The sequence below is a fragment of the Sciurus carolinensis genome, chromosome 8, assembly GCF_902686445.1.
Source record: "Sciurus carolinensis chromosome 8, mSciCar1.2, whole genome shotgun sequence".
Lineage (NCBI taxonomy): Eukaryota > Metazoa > Chordata > Mammalia > Rodentia > Sciuridae > Sciurus > Sciurus carolinensis.
Window position 1 is genome coordinate 134,499,190 of NC_062220.1, and position 22,921 is coordinate 134,522,110.

At 49.8% G+C, this 22,921-nt stretch overlaps 1 protein-coding gene across 1 annotated transcript; it reads right to left on the reverse strand.

Annotated features, from left to right (window-relative positions):
- Positions 1 to 386: 386 nt before the first annotated feature.
- Positions 387 to 6,299, reverse strand: Pebp1 (phosphatidylethanolamine binding protein 1). The gene is made up of 4 exons (XM_047562694.1): positions 6,005 to 6,299; positions 4,800 to 4,909; positions 4,110 to 4,210; positions 387 to 1,250 (listed from the first exon to the last, which is right to left on the reverse strand). The coding sequence occupies exons 1-4, from the start codon at positions 6,137 to 6,139 to the stop codon at positions 1,033 to 1,035; spliced, it is 564 nt and encodes a 187-aa protein (XP_047418650.1). The 5' UTR covers positions 6,140 to 6,299; the 3' UTR covers positions 387 to 1,032.
- Positions 6,300 to 22,921: the final 16,622 nt, after the last annotated feature.

Genomic DNA, 22,921 nt, shown 5'->3' on the forward strand with positions numbered 1-22,921 from the left:
CTTAGAAACACGGGGCCCTGGCAGGGCTGACGAGGCCGCTCGTGGTCACACTCGGGGTAAACACGGGCCGGATGCAGGCCTGTGGAAACGGGCCTCGGAGTCAGGCAGGTACAGTCCAACCACTTACGTATGTTAACTGTGTCCAGTACCCACCCTCCTCTGAGCAGAGACCACCTTGTCACCGACACCCCCCAGAGGTAAGGCAGACTGAAGACTGGAGGTGCTCGCGCGCACCTGCAGAGGCCAAGAGCAACGAAACCCTGTGGCCCACAGATTAAATCCCAAGAGCCATGCTCCCCAGGGAGAGGGGCCGCTCACCCTCAGAGGCTGTCCCCACGTCCCCCATTCAGGATGCCCGCACCTGATAAGGCAAAATACCTGGAGGCTCTGGATCATCCAATGTTTTTATTTTTATTCAACAAAAAGCAAACAGCAGAATCAATTAACACATTAAGCAACTCCAAACTGCTCTTCCGCAGTGTGCGACTGACTCAGCAGATTCAAGGACCCCCAACAGCCCCTGGCCCAGCACTGCCGTCTAGTGGCCAGGCCTCGCCAGCAGCAAACCACCCTCCCTCTTGCTTCACCCAGCTTTGTTCTTCAAAGGAGCCAGGGCAGGACCCAGGCGCCCGTGCCTATCCCAGCGTGCTGGGTGCAGCTGAGCGCCTGGCCCTGTGCGCCATTCTGGACTCAGGATCACAGAGGTAAGGACGGCAAATCCTCCTTTTTTAAGCTTCTCTAAGACGGGTACTTTGCTCCTGTAATATTTTTACCTGGATTTCTTCTTTAAATTCTGGGTTGCTATTCTTTTATTAACAATGCGATGACCCCGAGGCAGTACCAAATATCCCCCAACACGAGGTCAAATCACATCAAAACACAAACGGGGACGTGTGCCTATCTAAAATCATAAGGAACAAGCGACAGGGAGAGTCACTAACCGCTGCAGACCTCACCTGTGCCGAGGGAGCGGGGAGGGGAGGGCTGTGCATGCGTCGCTGACTGAGGACACCGCTCGGGACTCCGGCTCCCCTACTTCCCCGACAGCTGCTCATACAGCTTGGGCACATAGTCGTCCCACTCCGCCTGGTAGCACGTGCCGGCCACGGGGGACCCGAGCTTGTACTTCTTGCGGAAGGACGCCACCTTGAATTTGCCGCGGTTGTCCCCAGATCGGTTGCTGAGAATGGGCTCGTCACACTTCAGCGGCTTGTCCTGCTCGTAGACCAGCCAGACATAGCGGTGGAGGCCTGGAGGGGAGGCAGAGGGAGATGCACACAGCAGGCACCTGAGGCGGACCCCACCCACTCCACGTGGCATTTCAGCAGAGGGACTGTGCCACCTAGTCACCAGGAAAACACTGGGCCCAGAGAGAGAACAGGTCAGGCCTCTCACCCAGTGAACGAACCCTCATTAAGCCTCCGCTGGTCTGCAAGCCCCAGCCTCCGCCACCCCCTCAGCCTCACCTCCACCTGCTCAGCTGCTGCATGCAGCCCACCCCCCACTTTGGCCACCGCACCATGGGGTGCCCATCTTTCCCCCATCACAGTAACATCAGAACCCAAAATCCTGGATAAAATACGAACTTGGTAATTTAGACTCCCTGTTAGAAACTGGAGCCATCACAGCACACTCGGGCCCACGAGGTACAAGAGAACATTACCTTTCTACCTCCCACACTTAATTCATGAGAAGATGAGAGATCTGCTTGGAAATGACCCAAACCCACTTTCATGAACTTAATAGCAAAATGTGTTCTACAATCAGTTAGCAAGCCAGGTGCGGGGCACACGCCTCTGGGTCCTGCTACTGAGGGCACGGCAGGAGGACTGCAAGGTGAAGGCCAGCCGTGGCGACTTAGCAAGATTCCCTATCAAAATAAAACAGAAAGGGCTGGGGTGTAATTCACTGGTACAGACCCCCAGGTTCAAGCCCCAGCATTGAAGGGGGAAAGCACCTTATTAACTCACTGCAAGTTTCCATAAATTCGCCTTAAGTACTAGACAGAAATGAGGACCATGCGCTTCTTAAAGTTAGTTTTTGAAGTCATTTAAGTATCTGCACACCCACGTTCCTGTGCCGCTCGCAAGAGCCGAGAGCTGGAAGCAACCCAAATTCCACCGATGGAAAAATGGATAAACAAAATGCATTATATCCACACATGAAATACTATTCAGCAATAAAAAGCAGATTTTGACACATTATAACATGGATGAGCCCTGAGGAGGGAGCTAAGGGAAATGAGCCAGTCACAAGGATACTGGATGATTCCATGAGGTATCTAAAGTCACCCCCACTGCACAGGAAGTGGAACAGAGGCTGCCAGGGACAGCGGGAGGGGGAACTGCTGAGCTGTGGGTCAGGGGGCCGGGTTTCCATTGGGGAAGATGGAACGTTCTAGATAGGCTTCCCAACGTGAACACAGCAGCACTACTGAACTCACCACTTACGAACAGTTTAGGAAGTTTTATGTTATGTTTCTGTATCAGTTTAAAAGTTATTTAAAAAGTGAGTTACAAAAGAAGCAAGGCCAATGGGGACACACCGGCTCCACACCATCCACTAGATCAGGGACAAGGACGCCACAGACGGGGCGGCTTCAGGTGTCCCGCAGCACCTGAGCACAGGGGTGGGGATCTGACGTCACATGTTGTGACTGGAATGCAGCTGCCAGCTGCTCTGGAGAACTCTCAGGCGACTCCTAGGACTCAACAGTTCTATCCTAGCTCTCCAGCCAAGAGAACCGGAAACCCCGTCCACAGGGAGGTGCACGGCCGCCTTATTCCCAATATCCAAGCACTGGAATGACCTGAACGCCCAGCAGAACAGCTACGCAGCCGCACTGCCTTGGCACAAGGGGACGCCACTCAGAAACCAAGAGGAAGGATCTACTCACAAGAGCAAACCCGGAAGAACCTCAGACATGAATGAGAAACCAGTCCCCAGTACACCACACCCAGGGGCTCCATCTAGCAGAGTGGCAGGAGTCCTCTATGGAGACAGGAGTCAGAAAATGGCTGGCTCTGGGGTCACGTAAGTAGAAAGGTCCCAGAGGAACCCTCTGGGGTGATGGAAACGGCCTATATCTTTCTGCAGTATTTAAATGTGCATGCATCAGTGAAATCCGCTGCCTGAAACTTTCTACAATTTCTGCATTTAGAAATGGTAGTTAAAACTTTCTAAAAGAATCTGAAAAAAAGAGTGACTGAGGCCTCCTTTTTTTTTTAATGAGAACACAGCTCCTGCTCAAGAGAATCGTTTTATTCTCATGTGTATACACCCCGTAATTAAATCGCCTAATTTAATAACTGCCCTAGAGAGCTTAGTACATCTCTAGGAAACCTGTCCCTTTACCCTCCCTATTAGGAATGCATGAGAGCTTCAAGCCACCCGGAAGCTCCTGGGTCCTCACCTTGGACCTTGGACCTCTGCACTAACTCGCGCAGGGCCATGTCTGCAAGAGCCAGTTCTGCCGCGCTTCGTCCCGCTGCGCCCCAAGTCCAGCACATGGAGGCATCGTGTGACGCACGCCAGGCAACAGCAAGCCCGGCTCAGCCTCTCGCCTGCACACCTCTACGCACGCCCCAGGACACCGCGCCTGTGTCTACGCACGCCCCAGGACACCGCGCCGTGTGCAGAGATTCCACTACAGTTGCACGGCCGTCTCCTACATCTTTCCAAGACACCAAACCGGACTTTCGGAAGGAGCTCAATGACATACAAGGCAATTTTTTGTAATTAATTTGAAAACTATGATCCCTTGAGACTTTTTACAGGAATTAAAAATGGAAACATCACATGGGGGAAAGCTGCATACAAAATCGACGTGGCTTACCTGTGTTCAACCCACGTGTAGCCACCCAGAAGCTTCTAAAACATCACTTCCTTCTCCCTGGCTTCCCAGAGACGAGAAGCAGAGCTCTACAGTGAGGGTCCCCCGACCAGAACCCAAAACTCTAGCCCCCAGCACTCCCGCAGGTCTGGACGTGCTGTTTCCAGCAAGGTAAGAGCTCTCGCATAGAAAGAGCACGGCTGAAAACCAGACTGGACTGCAGTGCCCTGGGCCAGCCCCCCCCCCCCCAGCCTCCCCTGGAGCAGCCTCCACTGACCTGTGCCGCTGGGAGGCCCGGAGCCCACGTAATCAGAGAGGACCGTGCCACTGCTGATGTCATTGCCCTTCATGTTGACCACCAGAAAATGGTGCCATTCCCTGTGTGGAAGGACACAGGGTCGTCAGCACCACAGGGGTTTGAAGTCACTGCACAGCTGGCAGCGGAACATCTAGCACACACGGCAGGCCGTGCAAACCTCCTCCTAGATCTGCAGAGAGCACACAGTCCCTCCCCTGCCCTGAGATTCTCTAAGACAGGGGTCAAAAAACTCTTCTACAAAGGGCTAAGAGTCGATGGCAGCTTGCAGGCCAGACCGTCTCTGTAGCAACGCAACGCTGCCACTGTGGCAGGAAAGCAGCCACAGAGACTTATGTTATCATGGCCGTGTTCCAGTAAAACTCCATGGACACGGACATTTGTATGTCACAAAGTATTATAATTCTTTTATCCATCTGAAAATGTGAAAACCATCCTTAGTTCATGGTGCTGTACAAAAACAGGCCGCAGGTAGGTGGATTTCGCTACTGGTTATAATTTACAAACTGGAGAGCAAAGGGGCAGGACAATGCACACTGGCTTAAACATGCCTCACGCCATGAACTAGGTCTACTTCTTCACGCATCAAGGGACGTACACCAGGTCGGCCATGTCCAGATGACCCACTCTCCCCTTCTTTCCCCAACTTGCCTGTATTTGGGAGACTGCCTGCTGGGAGCATCCGGGTCTGTCAAGACCAAAGTGTAGAGTTTATCTGGATCAAGACCATCCCATGTAATGCTGGTGGGTCTGTTCTTCACCTGTAGAGAGGAACCAGTTTGGAGTTCAAAGCCAGAAAAGCTGAAGAAACCAACACTCTTTTGACCTCAGGCTCTTCAAAGATAAAACAAAGGTAGATTATTAATCAGTTACTGGGAACTGCCTTTACTGGGACTCAGAAGCAAAAAATGTATATTCATTACTAATTTTATTATTACTTTTGAGGTGCTAGGGATTGAACCCATGGCCTTTGTGCTTCCGAAGCAAGCACTCTATCGACTGAGCTATATACTCAGCCCTATTAATTTTATTCTCAACACTATGGAGCTAGTATAGCCTGAGAGGTGGGGTCTGGATTCCAAACATGACATGCCTCCTCACAATCAAAACTTTACAGTCTGGAATGACCATGTCTCTGGATTGGGGACGAGGCGGTAACTGGAGCCTGCCCAAGTGAAATCTGCATAAACTCAACATTTAAAAGATGCAGAAATGGCCAAAGGGGGGTGGGCAGGAAGTCTGGGGAGGGAGGCTGGCACTGGTGCCAAGATGAGCGCTTCGTATTTTAATATCCAAAACAATACAGTCTGCAATCATCCGAAACAGTGAACAGTCTGGGCAATTCATTCGCATCTTGCCAGAGACTTAATAACCAACAACCAGCAATGGTGTCGGGAAAACCAGGTTCTCCACTTGGCGCAGCCTCAGCCCTGGTGTCAGAGGCCAAAGGCAAAACCGTCACCGCAGGCGGCCGCCCTGCAGGCGCTGTGGGAAGATGCCCGCTCTTGACCGCAGAAACAAAGGGGAGCTGGCGGGCGACGCGGATCACCAGTTACATAATGCGCCACGGGCTCCCGGGCGTGGCTTTCGCTCTCCAAACTCAGGCCCCAGGTCCGGGGCCCCGGGGGCGGCTCTGGGGATGCGGGCGGCCACGGCCTACCCCGTCCCGACTGCGCCCGGAAGGCCGCTTCTGTCCCAGGCCCCTGCTAAGCAGGGCCCTCAAGTCCCGGGAAACTGGACCGAGGGCTCCGGCCGGGTCCTCGGGGTGGCACGGCGACCCGGATCCCGGGGACGCTGCGCACGCCGGCTGGGACGGCCTCCCGCCCGGGCCTCGCACGCCCACCGCCCTGGCGTACCTGGGTCGGCGTCAGCACTTTGCCCAGCTCGTCCACCTCCGCCCCGGCGTAGGTGACGCGCAGTGGGTGCTGGGGCTGCTCCTCCACATCCTGCAGGCTCAGGGGCCCGTTCCACTTGCTGAGGTCCGCCGGCATGGCGAGGCAGCGCGGGCGGCTCGGCCGGAGTGCGGCGGGAGACCACCGGCAGGCACACGGAACTGGTTCGCAGCGGTCCGCGAACAGGCGCGCGGCGACGCGAGGCCAACGACCAAGGCAGCGCACGCACTGGCTGGAGGCGGCGTGGGCCCAACGACCACGGGAGCGCACGCGCGCGGCCCCGCCCCGCCCCGCCCCGCCCTGCCCCTCCAATCGCCGACGAGGCCCGGCCACTCTGTCCTCTGATTGGTCGAACTCCGAAGCGCGGGGCGAGTCACGCTCCCGGGTCAATGCAACCTGCTACCATCAGCAGCAGGGTTCTCCAGCAATGAAGCTAGGCCATTGTTTTAGGAAATGCGCCTGAGCTAGTCCGTGCTGTTTTTATTTTTGTTTTGCTTTTTTTGCACGAATCTTTGCCCCACGTCCTCAATTCAGAAATAGTAAGGCCTTGCTTTTCTCTTGCACTTCTTAAAACGAGCCGGACTATTTCACTAATGGGTGCACTTGCCTGTTGGTACTTGCCTCCTGAGAAGGCCCGAGCCAACGTTTGAGCATTTTCTCCACAAATATATTTGCACGTACAGTTCATGCACCATCCCCCATTTGAACCTCACAAGATTCCTGAGGATTTTTATTTTTTTGAGAAATTAGTTTTTTAAAGCATAATTAATCCTATTTAGCTGACAAGTGGCTGTATCTCCACAACTGTTCTGTCACCACCAACTGCTTTCCTTTTGCTGAATATAATGAGCACTATTTAATGCATGGCATGGACAGATCTAGAGGTGTACAGACCAGTGCCCCAATTCAGGTTCCTGATCATTACCTCTGCAACATGCCAGGCCCTGACACTCAGCCTCTCGTCTTATCCTTACACCAACCCTGCCAGGGAGCAGCTGACATTATTCCCACTTCATAGATAAATAAACTGAACCTTGGAGAGAGAAGCAGAAGTGACAAAGCCGGATGACATCCTGTCTGGCCATCAAGATGGCTCTCATACTGCTCTAGCTAGAGGAGACTCAGGTGTGGTCTCTGGCCTCTAGGAAGCTCTGCCCTAGTGAACGTGTTACATGGCAAATTACCTGGAAGACCCAGAGCAGCAGCCATGAGAATGTGCCACTCAGATCCCGTCTGCTGGGGTGGAAATTGACCAGGGCCCCAGTTGCTTTGAGGACAACCCCCTGTTTTGGCAGGCAGGCTGGCCCCACCTGGGCAGGAGAACCTAGGCAGGCGCTGCGCCAGGAGGCATGGGCTTCCTCTGCTATCAGGACAAACTAGACCGCTCTCCATGGAATTGCCCTGCAGACTAAGATGCCTCTCATGTCCAAGGTCAGCTGTCACTCCCAGCCTCCAGCTTCCCCTGCCAGGTCCCCTCACAGCCATTTCCCACAATAAATTCCTTGTACGTCTAACCCTATCTCATCGTCAGGTCCTCCAGGACCAAGAAGGGCACTCCTAGGGGGCTGGGTGCGGGCCAACTGGCAGATGGGTTTTGCAAGAATTCTGATTTCATGTAGAGGTAGGTGATGATCTAAGTAACGATGCTGAGTAAGGCCCAGGGGACAGGGAAGGGAGTGTCCTTTAATTTTTTTTTTTTTCAACCTACAAAAAATTTTAAAATATCTCGGTTACACAGTCAGCCACACAGCATAATCTAAAGGCACAGGCATGGAAATGAGTTCAGATTCCAAATCATCATCAGTTCCTGAGCAAGCTAGGGGAGGGTGGTTGGCAGAAATGGCCTTTCAGCCAGGCACAGTGGCGCATGCCTGTCATCCCACTGGCTGGGAAGGCTGAGGCAGGAGAATGGTAAATTCAAAGCCAGTCTCAGCAAAAGTGAGGTGCTAAGCTACTCAGAGAGACTCTATCTCTAAATAAAATACAAAATAGGGCTGGGGATGTGGCTCAGTGGTTGAGTGCCCCTGAGTTCAATCCCAGTACCCCCCACAAAAAGAGAATGGCCTCTCCTACTGCCCACATCCTGATGCCCAGAATCTATGACTTCAAGGCAAGGGGAATAAGGTTGCATCTGGATTTAAGACTGCTAATCTTAGGATAGGGCCATTGTGCTGCAGTGTGTGGTGTGCCCAACATCATCCCAAGGGCCTTAAACAGGGAAGAGCAAGGCAGGATTGTCAGAACCAGAGTGACGCCTTGTGAGAAAGACTCACCCAGCCATTGCTGCCTTTGAAGACAGAAGGGACCTTGAGCCTGGGAAGCAGGCAGTCTCCAGAAGCTGGAAAAGGGAAGGAAATGGATTCTCCCCAGAGTCTCCAAAAGGAACGCAGCCCTGATGTCACCTTTAGCGCAGTGAGATCCACTTCCTCAGTTTTTATTATTTCTGTTTCCTCAAAGTTTTATTTTTATGTTTTTATAATATGATTCACATGAAAATACATATATGCTTCTGCATAATCTCTGGTTGGACAGCCTATTTGAGCATGGATATGTTCTAACATATGTTCATGTTGAATTGGTAAATGGCCATGGTTTGGGTAAGTGTCCCACCGAGGCCCCTGTGTTAGAGGCGGGGTCCCCAGCTCATGGCACTAAGGGTATGTGGTAGTGCCATTAGGTGGGGCCTCATGGGAGGTTCTTGGTCATAGGAAAGTATGCCCAAAAAGGGGATTGTGGGACTCCAGCCTCTTCTTGTGCTCTTTCTCTTTCTGGCCGTGCAGTGAGCAGTTTTGTTCTGTGGGCTCATTATCACTGTGTGCTGCCTGTAACAGGCCCCACAGCAACAAAACCAATTGATCACAGACCGGAACCTCCAAAACCGGGAACCAAAACTAAATTTTTCTCTTTATAGGTTGATGATCTCAGGTACTTGCTATGGTGTCAGAAAGCTAATACAAAAATACAGTGACTATAACGAGCACTATTTAATGTGTGGCATGGACAGATCTAGATGTGTGCAGACCAGTGTATTTTAAACGTGTACTTTAAAATGTGTATTTTAAAACAATTGTCTAACATGACGGTATCAAGAATTACGCAATCAAGAACTTGCTGTTAGATGTTAAGATTGCTTCTCATTTATCCCTTCATTTGGCAGTTCAGGAAGCTGCCCAAGGCCTTAATCCCTAAATGGTCCCCTCTCAGCAGAGACTAGTCCAATGTGTCTTCAGAGTCAAGCAGTACAGGGAACCCAGAAGAATATCATTTCCCAGGCAGAGTGAAGGAGACAGATGTGCCCACAAATGTCTATAGAAAGTCATCTTTATCCAGAAACCAAGAAATACCCTAAAATCCAGTACACAAGCAGCCCGCGGGGAGTCTGGGAACTCCTGGCATGAAGCAGACTCTCAATATTTGCTACTTACTCAGAACACCTTTCACATATCATGTTGTTCACTATAACAAATATCTGGTGCAAGCCTGTAATTCCAGCTGCTCAGGAGGCTGGGGCAGGAGGATCGCAAGTTCAAGGCCAGCCTCAGCAACTTAGTGAGGCCCTAAGCAACTTAGCAAGACCATGTCTCTAAATAAAAAATTTAAAAAGGACTGGGGATGTGGCTCAGTGGTAAAGGACCCCTGAGTTAAATTCCTAGTACCCACTCCCTCCACCAAAAGAGAAAAGGTTTGTTTTGGTTCACAATTTTGGAGATTGTCCATGATCAAGTGGCCCCTGTCACTTTGGGGCCTGTGGTGTAGCCGGTTGTCATGGTGGGAAGCTCACGGCAGATCAGAGCTGTTCACTTCATGGCAACAAAGTGGAGGGAGAAAGGAAGAGACCAGGGTCCCACCATCCCCTTCAAGGGCACACCCCCAAGGACCTAAGCCTCCTGCCAGGCCCCACCTTTTACAGGTGTACCCCTTCCTAATAGCACCATGAGCGGGCGTCCAACCTCTCATACCTGGGCCTCGGGAAGATAGGTAAGATCCAAATACGGCATGTATTAAAGGAAGAGGGGAAAGCAATAGAAAAAGGAAAGAGGAAGACGCTGGCACTGATTAATACATATCTAGCGTCTGTCCTCCTGTCTAGGCTGCCATCTGTCCGCCGCAGTAGGGGCTGGCTGCGGGTTGAGCCAAATGAATGAGCCAGGAAACCAGGGGTGGGTTTTGTTTGGAGGGAGGGCAGGAAGTCCCCTGAGGTAGCTCTCCTGGGACGGCTCCATGTCAGCGTCACCCTTGTGTTTCTCCTAGGGAAAGTGTTTGGTATGGGAGGACTGGACAGAGTAAAGTCCCACCCCGTGGCCGCAGCTTGGATTTAGTGGGGCTGTGTCAGCGGCTGGGGATGGCAACTCGGGGGACAGAGAACCTGGCTGCTGGCCAAGAATCCGGACTGGGACGTCATTCTGGAAAATTGACCTCTAGCTGGTCTCTGGGATCCCACTTCTTGGGAATTTTTTATAGAGAGATTTTTGTTTCTCTCTTCGAGAATTTCAAAACCTTAAAAACCACGCTTGATAGTCTCACTGCCATCCTCTACATGAGATACTTCTTTCTTTTTCTTTTTCTTTTTTTTTTTTGAAATACTTCTTGAAATGAGTAAGCCAGAAAATTCATTTTAAAAGCAGGCAAATGCTAGTCCTGCAAAACATTAAAAATAGAATAACCATATGATCCAGCAATTTGGATAAATTGGGAGTCTATCCAAAAGACTTGAAAACACCTGCACTGTCATGTATATGACACCGATATCCACAATACCAGGAGAGGGACGAACATCCCTGGACGGTTACCTCGAGGACCAGTGATAAACCAAGGCTGATGCACCTACAGCCAAACAGTATCCAGCCTTAAAAAGGGAGGGAGCTTCGATGGATGCTGGAGAGTCAGTGGATCAGGAGGAAGTTATGCTGAGTGAAACAGACCAGTCAGAAAAGGACAAGTGGCAGGAGAGTAAGTCTTTAATGGGCAAAGAGTTTCAGTTTTGCATGATGGAAATGTTCTGAAGATTGGTTGTGCAGTGATTAGAATATACTTGAACTACACACTTAAAAATGGTGGAGATAGGGCTGGGGAGATAGCTCAGTCGGTAGAGGGCTTGCCTTGCAAGCACAAGGCCCTGGGTTCGATCCCCAGCACCGCAAAAAAAAAAAAATGGTGGAGAAGGTACATTTGATGTTTCATGTATTTTACCACAGTTAAAATTATAAAATTTAAAGCAAAATATGAAAACAAGCAGATTCTAATTCATATGGATTGTGGAATATTTTTTAGGAAAAAGGAATGAAGTCTGAGAAATGCCACAATGTGGATGAAGCTTGAAGACATTATGCTAAGAGAAAGACACCGGACACACAGGTCGCACACAATACGATTCCATGGCTATAACATATCCAGAATAGGTCAGTCCTTGGAGACAAGAGCAAATGAGGGGTGTCCAGGAGCTGGGGCAACAGGATAATAGGGGGTGAATGAGGACTAGGTGGGTATATGGTTTCCTTTCGAGTAATGAAAAATTTTTACTTGATTTAGGTGGTGGCCACACAGCATTGTGAACGTGCCAAATGCCACTGAATTAAATACCTACACTTATATTACATGACCCTCACTTCCATAAAAATAGTCAAATTCTAAAAGTCACAGGCAAACCTGTCTGTAGGCAGGATTGTCCCATGAACAGAACACCCCTGCAGAGAAAGAAGGTGAGCATGGAGAGATGAACAGATGGAGACACCTACTGTCATTTGTACCCATTTCTTTCTTCAATTAATAGCACCCTTTTTCCTCTGGGGAACCACTTCTCTGTCGCTCTCCGTTCACCGTGGCTTAGGGGGGAAAACTCCAGGCACGGTCATGTGATTCAGGCCACCCAATCAAAGCATTTCATGCCTCTGGCCTCAGTGATTGGCTGAGGAACATAAAGGTGAACTAAGCCGGGCCAATGAGACTGGGTCCTGGGACTGTATTAGTCTGCTCAAGCTGCCATAACAAAGTTCCCTAGAGTGACTGGCTTAAACTTCCTCACAGTCCTGGAGCCTATAAGCTTAAGGTTGAGGGATCAGCAGGGTTGGCTTTGTTTTGTTTTAACTTTTTTATTTTATTTATGTTTTATGTGGTGCTGAGGATTGAACCCAGTGCCTCACACGTGCCAGGCAAGAGCTCTCCTACTGAGCCACGACCCCAGCCCAGGTTTGGTGTTTTGAAGGCCTCTCTCCGTGGGTTACAGATGTCTGTCTTCTTCTGGTGTCTTCACGGGGTCTTTTCTCTGGATCTGTCTTTGTCCTCCTCCTTTATTATTTTTTCTTTTGATGGTACTGGGGATTGACCCCAGCTGTGCTCTACCTCTGAGCAACATCCCAGCCCTTTTAAACATTTTTATTTTGCAACAGAGTCTCACTAAGTTGCTCAGGCTGACCTTCAACTTGTGATCCTCTTGCCTCGGTGCCCTGAGTCACTGGGATTTACAGGTCTGTGTCACTGTGCCCTTTCCTCCTCTTATATGGACATGGTCGCATTGGATGAGGTGCACTAGTAGGCCCTGGCTCTGCCTCCATTACCTTGTTAAAAGCCCTGGCCTCATCCAGGTGCTAGGGGTTAGGCCTTCAATACCAATTCACACTCATAACCTTGGTTGGAACCACTGGAAGGAGGGAATCTCTCTTGCAGTCAGTGTTGCTAAGGAGACAGGGTGTCAGCCTGGCGCTGCCAGTGTCCATCTTGCCCCCAGGACAGGAGAGGCTGCCCGAGCATGGAGCCAGCACAGAGAAGAACTGCAGAGGTGGAGACAGAGAGGCCCGGTGACCCGGGCCCTGTTTGACCCCTGGGCGGAGCCAAAGCTGGGGCAAGTCTACCCTTGGACCTTTCAGTCACTCAGGGCCAGCAAACTCCATGGCAGGCTCGTGCCTGTTGGAAAGAGTCCTTGCTTAAAACAGGTGACGGCTCATCAAAAATGAAACTGGTCTCTCAGATCACAGAAACACTGTGGCACTCACTCATTCAGGCATCAGTAATGTCAAATGAGTGAGCGTTCAAAGTGGAATCTTTACCACGCATTTGCAAAGTGTCTTTGCCTTGTGTTCCAGGCTCACAGCCCTGGACCCCCTCATGGCCCGTTCCCTGAAGCCCCTGACAGTCAATTCTTAGGCTGCCAAGCCACCTGTGAGGTAGCCTGGCTGCCCACAGCAACCTGCACCGACCAGATTCTACCTCTTGAACCATCACTAGTCCAGAAGGAGTAACGGGCAGGTGTGCAGGAAGGAGGTGATGCAGAGGGCACGGAGGGCCATCACCAGCCTCCAGCAGCTGGGCAGAGTGACGAGGACCTGTCATCACAGCTACTCGGGAGGCTGAGACAGGAGGATCACAAATTTGAGGCCAACCTGGCAACTAAGTGAGACCCTGTCTCAAAATAGAAAGGGCTGGGGAGGTAGCTCAAGCGTAGAACACTGACCTGGCATGTGTGAGGCCCTGGGTTCACTCCGTGGTACTGAATAATAATAATAATCGAACAATTTTAAATGTCTTGTGCAGACAAAAGATCAGAGACAGCAGGAAGTGAGGGCGGAAGGTTAGATGGCAGGGAGGAGAAAAGGCCTGCTGGGCAGTGGGAAAACAGACCAGGAGCCTGGTGAGAAGCCCAAGTACCCCAGCAGGGCGGCACCTCTGACCTCCAGGATGGACCCCCTGCAGCAGCCTCCAGATGGGTACCAGGTCACTTCCTTCCAGCAGACACCTTGCTCTTAGGGTCACCTAGACACATCCCTCTTTCTTGAAACCCAAAGAATCTGACCAAATTATTTTCTATAATAATCAGAATTATTTCAGTTGCAATTGACATAAACCCAGTGCAAGTGTGTTTTCCAAGAAGAAAAGTAATCTGTTCCTGAATTGGCATACCAGTGGGTGATCTGGATCCAGGGGCTTAACTGATACCACAATTATCTGCTTCCTGTTTCTCAGCTTTGTTTGCCTTTAGTTTTAACCTCAAATAGATAGTCCTTTTTATTGGGGGGGGCAGTTAATGGGGGATTGAACTTAGGGACACTTAGTGGTTAAACATCCCAGTCTTTTTTTTTTGTCTTTTTTTTTTTTTTTTTTTGAGACAGGGTCTCATTAAGTTGCTTAGGGCCTTGCAAAGTTGCTGAGGCAGGCCTTGAACTTGCGACCCCTCAGGCTCCCAAGCTGCTGGGATTACATGCCTGGCTGGCTTCTGTTTTTATGTGGCCAGAGAGCCCTTGTGTTAGGCATATTCCAAGAGGCTCTGGATCCCCATGTCCTGGTATTCACAGCCCTGAGCAATCCCCTCCCCTTGAGTAACCTGCTTCACAGTAACACGTGACATGTCCATGGGACGTCACTTCAGGTGGGGTTGTGTGACTCTGGGACTTCTATCCTGCGGTGCGTGCTCTCTGTCGCCTTCTCAGCCTGCAGGCTGCAGGCTTCATGGTGCAAGCTGTCGTGTGGCAGAGGCTCACCTGTGAAAAGGCCCAACCCGGGCCAGGGAGATAGCTCAGTTGGTAGGGTGCTTGCCTTGCAAGCCCAGGGCCCTGGGTTCAATCCCCAGCACCGCAAAAAAAAAAAAAAAAAAAAAAAAAAAAAAAGAAAAGAAAAGGCCCAACCCTGCCAACAACCACCCAGTGAGCCTGGAGGTGGATCCCCGGTTGAGCCTTCGGAAGAGAAGAGACCAGATCCTGGTTAAAAACCTGTGTTGGGGCTGGGGATATAGTCAGTTGGTAGAGTGCTTGCCTAGCATGCACAAGGCCCTGGGTTCAAGCCCCAGCACCACCAGAAACCTGTGTTGCCCTGGGTGTTGGCACATACCTATAATCCCAGCTAAACAGGAGGATGAGGCAGGAGGATCCCATGTTCAAGGCCAGCCCGGGCAACTTAGAGTCTGTTTTAATATAAGAAATAAGAAGGACTGGGGAATGTAGCTCAGTGGTAGACTGTTCAATCCCCAGTACCATGAAGCAAAACAATAACAAACAGACTTCTGAGATTTTTCTGGCCTGACTACAGGCAATTACAGAGGCTTCACTGACAGGCCCCCCTGGGCTCCCTCCCACCCAGCCTGGCACCTTGCTGTCTGCAAAGGGGCTTAAGTCAAAGATTCAGGCCCCGTGGCTAGTTATAGCCTTTCCCCATATTCGTAATCCTAGCCCAGGCCCTTCATTCTGGGGTCTGTGGACCTGAGACCCAGGCAGGGATCCCTTTGAGCATTTCTGCCAAGAACTCCTGATGGGGGCAGGTGGGGCCACCCTTGGAGACACTTGGCTCCCCTCTGACTCAGCACCCTGGGCTCTTCCACCTGTGGCCCGTTCACCATTATGGTGGTGAGTGCTAATTCTGCAGGCTGGGGCTTTAATTGGCTACTCAGACACCTGACCAACCTGAGGGCTCAGTGCTGTCTCCCTGCTCAACTGAAATGAACCCTCAGCCTCGGCCCACGCCTCTTGAGAGACCCTGGGCCCGCGGAAGACCCCACTCTGTCATGCCTGTGTGCGTCAGGCCTGTGTGCATTCCCATTAGCGGCCCCAGGAAGGACCAACAGAAATATGGCGACAGCTGCCACTCAGCCAGACTGCACTGTGTGGCCTGCCTGGTTCTTCCCTCACCCCAGACTCCATGACAGTTGTGTTTCCTTAGGGTGTGAGAGGGGTCATCCAAAGGAAAATGAAGGCGCCATGCCAGGGGGGAGAGAAACAGAGGCAGGAATGTCCTCTGCCACTATCGGCAGAGTGATGTGCCTATCACTGCAGAGCCCTTGTCAATCCGTTGGAGAGAGCAACATTCAGGTCCCCTAGCAGTCAAGTGTCTTGTAGGCAGCTAATACTAATTACGCATATAGGTCACTTAATTAAAACAGACTCCATCTCTGCTTATCAACATGCTACGAGCTTACCAGAATTTTCTGCATACTCCGGATACTAAGAAATCATTATTTATGAGAACACACCAACCTAGAACATTCTGACTTCCCAACAGATTTGAAATGCTAAGGTTTTGCTGTAATTAATATTTGTCCAAAAGTTCAAGGTAAGTAAACAGAGATTAGATAATAAGAGGGTACCTACCCAATTCCCTGCGTTGGGTCAAAGTCCTAGAAGATCAGGGGCTGGGGGTGTGGCTCAGTGGTCTGTGTGAGGCCCTGGGTTTAATACCCAGCACCATATATAAATAAGTAAAATAGAAGACCCATTGACGATTTTTAAAAAAATTTTTTTAAGTCTTAGGAAAACAAATGCCATATGTTCGGAAATATGATTTTTTTTCCCTGTAAATCTGTTTTGCTATCAGATGAACTGAGTCAGGGTTGCTAGTTGCTGCAGACACAGGGTCGTGGATGACTGGAGGGTATTTGCATGTTTTTTGGTGGGAGGAGGGGTTCAGGGAGAAGAGTGAAATGTGCCTCAGTGAAATACAGGGTCATTTTTTTGTTTTTGCGGTGCTGGGGATCGAACCCAGGGCCTTGTGCTTGTGAGGCAAGCACTCTACCAACTGAGCTATCTCCCCAGCCCCAGCGTCTTAATTCTCTTTTCAGCTAGTGGAATGTAAAGTCACGGTCAAGGGGGTCATGGGAACCCAAGACTGCACCGTCATCGTGTGTGCAAGCCTGGACCCAAAGTCACTGTAAAAGGTCATGGTTAAGGGGCTGGGGAGATAGCTCAGCTGGTAGAGTGCTTGCCTTGCAAGCACAAGGCCCTGAATTTGATCCCCAGTACCGCCAAAAAAAAAAAAAAAAAGGTCATGGTTAAGACACCGTTAAGCCTCCCAAGCTGTGTAGACTGTTTCTCTCCTCTCTCCATCTCTCCCTCCCACCCAAGGTGAATACAGTGGAATTCACGTAAATTATACATGTAGATGATGGGTCTCTACTGTGCAATAAGGCAAGAAAAAGGTCCAAAATAGTTGACAGATGGGATAAGCTTAGCAGAGGGAATGCTGGCTTATACACAGGCAAAGAAAGTTCTCTCTAGTTTAAAATCAGATATTCATACCTCCAGTCTAGGACTGGCAGGGTAGTTCTGTTGGTACAGTGCTTGCTTAGCATGCACGAGCCCCTGGGGTTAAGCCCTAGCACTGCAAAATGGACAAATAATAAAAATAAGAAATTTAGTAGCCACATTGGAAAGTGGAAAGAAACAGGTATAATTTATGTTATTTTATTTATTTTACCGTACTGGCAATTGAACCTGGACCTCATACCTGCTAGGCAAGTGCTCTACCACTGGGCTATCCCTCCAACCCTTTATACATGTGTTTTTTTTTTTTTAATTTTTGAGGCAGGGTCTTGCTAAGTTGTCCAGTCTGACCTCCAACTTGTGATCCTCCTGCCTCAGCCTCCCAAATTGCCGAGATTACAGGTGTGCACCACTACATACACCTGCAAGTAATTTTAATATTTTTGTTTAACATCATATTTCCAAATTTCATCATTTCTACCATATAATCAATTTCAACTTGAAGTGATTTCAAGGGAAGTGGCCAGGATGTGGGGAGAGACTTGGCTCACCCAGCTGGAGGAGTGAAATCTTCTAGGGGGCCATTTGGCAAGATTTACTGAAATTTCAAAATGCTTGCTTTTTACCCAGTTATGCCTGTTTTGAGAATGCGTCTTTGTGATATTGTGAAATATATATTTGGTCTTCATCCAATTTCCTGGCACACAAATCCTGAAATCCTTGGGATTTCCAGAGTGACAAGCGTTTTTTGATGTTACTGAGTTGTCTGATGGCTGGCAGCCCCAAGGTAGCTCAGGATGGGCGTTGTCCTTGGAAAGACCAAGCCAGGGTCAAGGGTTGGGACCTTCATCCCAGCTCTCTGGGGAGTGGAGGGGGCAGAAGGTGGAGTCAGTCACCAGTGGCCAAAGTCTTAGCTAATCAAGAGGGAATGTAAGGGGCTGGGGAGATAGCTCAGTTGGTAGAGTGCGCATCTCACAAGCACAAGGCCCTGGGTTCAATCCCCAGCACCTCAAAAAAAGAGGGAATGTAAGCATCATGTAATGAAGCTTCTAGAACAAGCCAGAGAGGACAGGGCTCAGAGATCATGTGGGTAGCTGAACCCGGGTTCCTGCACAAAATATACAAAACCCAAATATACAAAACCCAACCAGAGCAGGTCACTTAACAACAGACAGCGTGTGCTATGGTTTGGATATGATCTGAGAGTTCCCCAGGAATTCCCATGCTAGAACCCTAGAAGGATGGCGTGAGAGGTTGTGACACCTTTAAGTGTGGGACTGCGTTAGGTCACTGGGGACCGACTTCTGAAGGGAATGCATTTGAAGGCAGAATTGAAATGGAGGAAATGGAGGCCATGGAAGCCATCCACCTCTGGAAGTTGGAGACTCCCCTGGGAGAATGGAATGTCAAGGACCTGCAGAGCCCATTGATTACCAAATTTACCTGCAGGCAAGGAGATGCTAATTAATGCACCCCCCCTCGGGCCCTTTCCTGGCTGAACCTCCCCCTGCCCATCCCCTTCTCACTTTATGCATCTCACCTGAAAAACCAGGCCTAGTCACATAGGCAGGAAGGAGAGATAACCAGGGAGAGAACTGGAGAACAGAGACCTTAACCTGTAAAAGATGTAGGGTGCGCTCACTTCTTGGAATTCTAGAACATCAGCCATGTTCCCCTTTTCCCCCAGGAGAAGTCTGTATCATTACTACTTTTTAAATAAAACCTGCTTAATCTGCTTGCCTTGGCGTGCTTATCCAGTGTTCAAACTTCAACATTAGAGGGAGCAGAACTCGTCACCGGTCAACAGCGGTATCACATTGTTATAAAGAATAAAACTGGTCACTCTCTGGTCTCTGGCTTCCTGTCCCACCATGTGTTCTTCTCCTCTCACATCAGCTCCCCTCATGATGCCGGCTGCCAGTTGCGATGCAGCCAAAGTGGCCCTGGTCAGAGACCACATAAATGGGGCACCCAATCTTGGACTTTTACTCGTAAGTCAAATAAATCTCTTTTGGAGGTTGTGGTTGTAACTCAATGGTAGAACACTTGTCTAGCATTCACAAGCTCCTAGGTTCCATCCCGAGCACCACAAAAAATAAAAATAAACCTCTTTTTTTATAAAGTGTCCAGCCTCAGGTATTGTGTTATAGAAATGGAAAAAATGAACTAATACAATGTATGACCTTGTTCATGTTTTTTAAAAAAGCTATGTGTTTATGTGTCATGTACAATGCAAATGTATGAAAATGCATATCTGGAAGGATAAATAACAAATAATAATTTTTTTTTTAGGGAGAGAGAAAGAATTTAGGAAGATTTATTATAGGAACTTTCATTTTCCACAAATGAATGGCATTTTTTTAGATTTTTTTTTTAACAAATGTTCCTTTTAAGACAATTAGCATATTGATTTTTGTTGACTAACAGTTTTTTCTTTTTATTGTGTTCCTTTTTAAAAATTTGTTCTTTTTAGATCTACATGACAGTAGAGTGTATTTTGACATATTATACATGAATGGAGTGTAACTTATTCTAATTAAGATCCCATTCTTGTGTTTGTAGATGATGTGGAGTTTCATTGGTTGTGTGTTCACATATAAAACATAGGGAAGTTATGTCTGATTCATTCTATCTTTCCTTTATACCCCACCAAAAAAGAGTTTTAAAAGCTGAGGGGAAAAAAACAAGCTAAAAAATTAATAACTAGTATGGAGATGTCCAGTAATTGACAGGAGATATAGGAGACCACTGTAAGGGCAGTGTGCATATTCTACACGTGCAAATGGCCTAACAATATCTATTCAGCTTTTTCTCTTTGTCCCACATAACCTGTCCTGAGGTAAGGACTATAATTAGTTTCCCATTTTAAAGTTGAAGAAATGCAGAAAGATAAGTTGTTCAGTTCTCCTGGCTAGAAATACAAATCCAAGTGTGTTTGATCCCAGAATTCAGGACTGGAATGCAGTTGGGAACAGAGCATGAGAAAGAAGAATCTCTAAGGGAATAAAAGTTCAGGGCTACAGCGGTGCAGCCCTATCCATGATACTGAATGAACTTAGGTGCAAACGCCTGTAAAGGTGGCCCCCAAAGGACAGACTGTAACCTAGGGTGACCAGATGTCCTCTGGCAGGAAAGGCTGAACTGATTGCCAAGGAGATGGCTTCAGGCAGGACAGAACCATTTGCAGGATTCCAGAGCTTCGTGAGCAAGAATCTCCAGAAGAGAACCTCCCTGCGTGTTCCCGTTGGTGTCCCACCTGCTTCTGTTGTCCCCAAAGCTGTGTGTTCACTTTGCATTTACTGAACATCGACATGGGCCACGCCCCGTGCTGCACCCTGCTGACACTATGTCTTCAAGAGGACCCAGGAAGACACGTGCGGAGAGATGAGCAGAACCCAGGAAGGCAAGGGTCGCAGCAGTTGCCCGCAGGTGCCATGGGAATGAAAAGAGGGCGCCTGTCGCCGCCGGTACACCAGGGAAGGCCTCCTGGAAGAGGTGACGGCTAGAGCGTGAGGAACAGCCGGGAATGAGCCGGCTGGGGGAGTGGACGGCACCCTGGTGGCGGAAGGGCAAGCGCTCCCCGTGCTGGCTGGGGACGGCGGGGCGGTGGGGCGAGCTCGGCGCGGTGGCAAAGCCGCGAGCAGCGACCGCAGCCCAGGGGACGAGCGAGCCCCCGGGGGCGGAGCTCATGCCGTTTCCCCACCGTGGCCCCAGCATCCAGCACCGTGTGGCACCCAGAGGGCCGGACTCCAGGAAGACCGAAGGGCCAGAGCCGGGGATGCACTCGAGGCCGGGGTGTGGGGCGGACGGCGCGCCCCCAAGAGCCCCGGCCATGGACGAGTCGGCTGGGAAGTGAAATTCTCGTCCTTGAGGTCGCGCCCCTGCAGGAGCCGCGATTGGGGAGCGGTGGAGCGTGTCTCCCGAAGACTCAAGGCTGGAAGCTGCTCCGCAGCGTGGCGGAGGGAGGAGGCGGAGCCGAGGGGGCGGAGCCGAGGGGAAAGTGTCGCGCCGTGGGGGCGTGGCCTCGGGAGGACCCAGGCCGAAGGTGCTCGGCTGGAGCCGCAGGAGGTGTTGGGCGGTGGAGTGTGTGTGAGTCTTGCAGTGTGTGTGTGTGTGTGTGTGTGTGTTTGCCAGTGTGTGTGTGTTTGCCAGTGTGTGTGTGTGTGTGTGTGTGTGTGTGTGGCGGTGGAGTGTGTGTGAGTCTTGCAGTGTGTGTGTGTGTGTGTGTGTGTGTGTGTGTGGCGGTGGAGTGTGTGTGAGTCTTGCAGTGTGTGTGTGTGTGTGTGTGTGGCGGTGGAGTGTGTGTGAGTCTTGCAGTGTGTGTGTGTGTGTTTGCCAGTGTGTGTGTGTGTGTGTGTGTGTGTGTGTGTGTTTGCCAGTGTGTGTGTGTGTAAGCCTGTACATACATATCTACCCATACGTGCTGGGTGTGTGTGTGTGTGTGTGTGTGTGTGAGTGTGTGTCTCTTGCAGGAGGTGTGTGTTTGTGTGTGTGTACGCCTGTACATACATATCTACGCACATACATGCATCTACGCACGGATGCCTCTCTTGCTGTTTGCTATTGGAATGGTGTGTTTGTGTGTGTGTGTGTGTGTGTGTGTGTCTCTTGCAGGAGGTGTGTTTGTGTGTGTGTAAGCCTGTACATACATATCTACCCATACATGCATCTACACACGGATGCCTCTCTTGCTGTTTGCTATTGGAATGGTTCCCGACTGGTACACTTGCTTCTCAGAACCCCCCTGAGAACTAGGACCACTGAGTCATAGAACAAAATTGACCCAGTCCAAGAAGGGGGCTGGGATGTGGCTCAGTGGTAGAGACCTTGCCTAGCATGCAGAAGCCTCTGGGCTCTTCACTGTGAGTTCCTCCTATTCTTTCTTTATACAGAGCTCTGATGAATTTGGCCGTGTGAGCTCTAAAGTTGAAAAAAGAAATATATATATATATATATATATATACACACATATATATGAAATATGTAAGAAGTATATATTATGTATCATATATACACATATCAGAATATATGTAAGAAATATATATACACATGAAATTTATATAAGAAATGTATATTATATATTATATATACACATATTAAATAATATATATATCCGGTAGGTAGGGACAGGGAGCATGGTTATGTTAATAACGACCAATTTTGCTTTTCTCCTGCCTGCTGGGAACTTTTGGTGACTCCCAGAAACTGAGACTCAGAAAGGGAAGAAAAATTTTCCTGAGGACTCAGAGGAGCCAAGAAGTCTGACCGTTAGGAGGACCTGCACCTGGGCTCAGTACCTCACCCCTCCCCACCCCTGCCTCCACCCCAGGGGGAATGGACAAAAAATGTGGCTTGGGTATTTTAACAAAGAAACAGCAGTCTGGGGCTCTCGGGGGAGGGGGAGGTTGAGTCCTTTGAATCTCTGCCCCCCACAGAGGGCGCAGCGGGCCTCCGCATACCAATGTTCACACACACAAAAGGTTCGCCTTCAGTCCTCATGAGAAAATTTTGAATTGTGTCCACCGAGCTGGGCTTAACCAATCAGGGAACTAACTATGTGACACATTTTAGAAACATCAGAACTTGGGCAAGGGGCCAAGTCCTGGCTTTGCCCATGAGCTGTGACCTTGAGCAACATGCTTAGCAACTCTGGGTCTGGTTTCCTCTTCTGGAAGGTGTTGGCTCTTGATGGAACCAATACTCTCTAAAATTCTTTGAGTTCCCTGAAGCTCGGCCCCACTGGCGCCTCTAGGATGACCTTGGCTGTGGGACCCAGATTGCGTTCTAGGCTGAGGGCGCCACCTGGTGACTCCAGTTTGCAAAGGAGTTTTTTTGTTTTTTTCTTTTAGGCAACCAATCAGGTTTATCATTCCAGTTTAGAGCTGCAAGGATTGGCTTTTGTTTTTAACTTCTTGAAATATCT

Coding starts and splice junctions, on each gene's coding strand:
- Pebp1 (XM_047562694.1), bottom strand. CDS start 6,139: ATGCCGGCGGACCTCAGCAAGTGGAACGGGCCCCTGAGCCTGCAGGAT. Junction 4,211..4,799: donor AGGCAGTCTCCCAAATACAG/GCAAGTTGGGGA, acceptor CCTTCCACACAG/GGAATGGCACCATTTTCTGG. Junction 1,251..4,109: donor CGGGCCTCCCAGCGGCACAG/GTCAGTGGAGGC, acceptor CCTCCCCTCCAG/GCCTCCACCGCTATGTCTGG.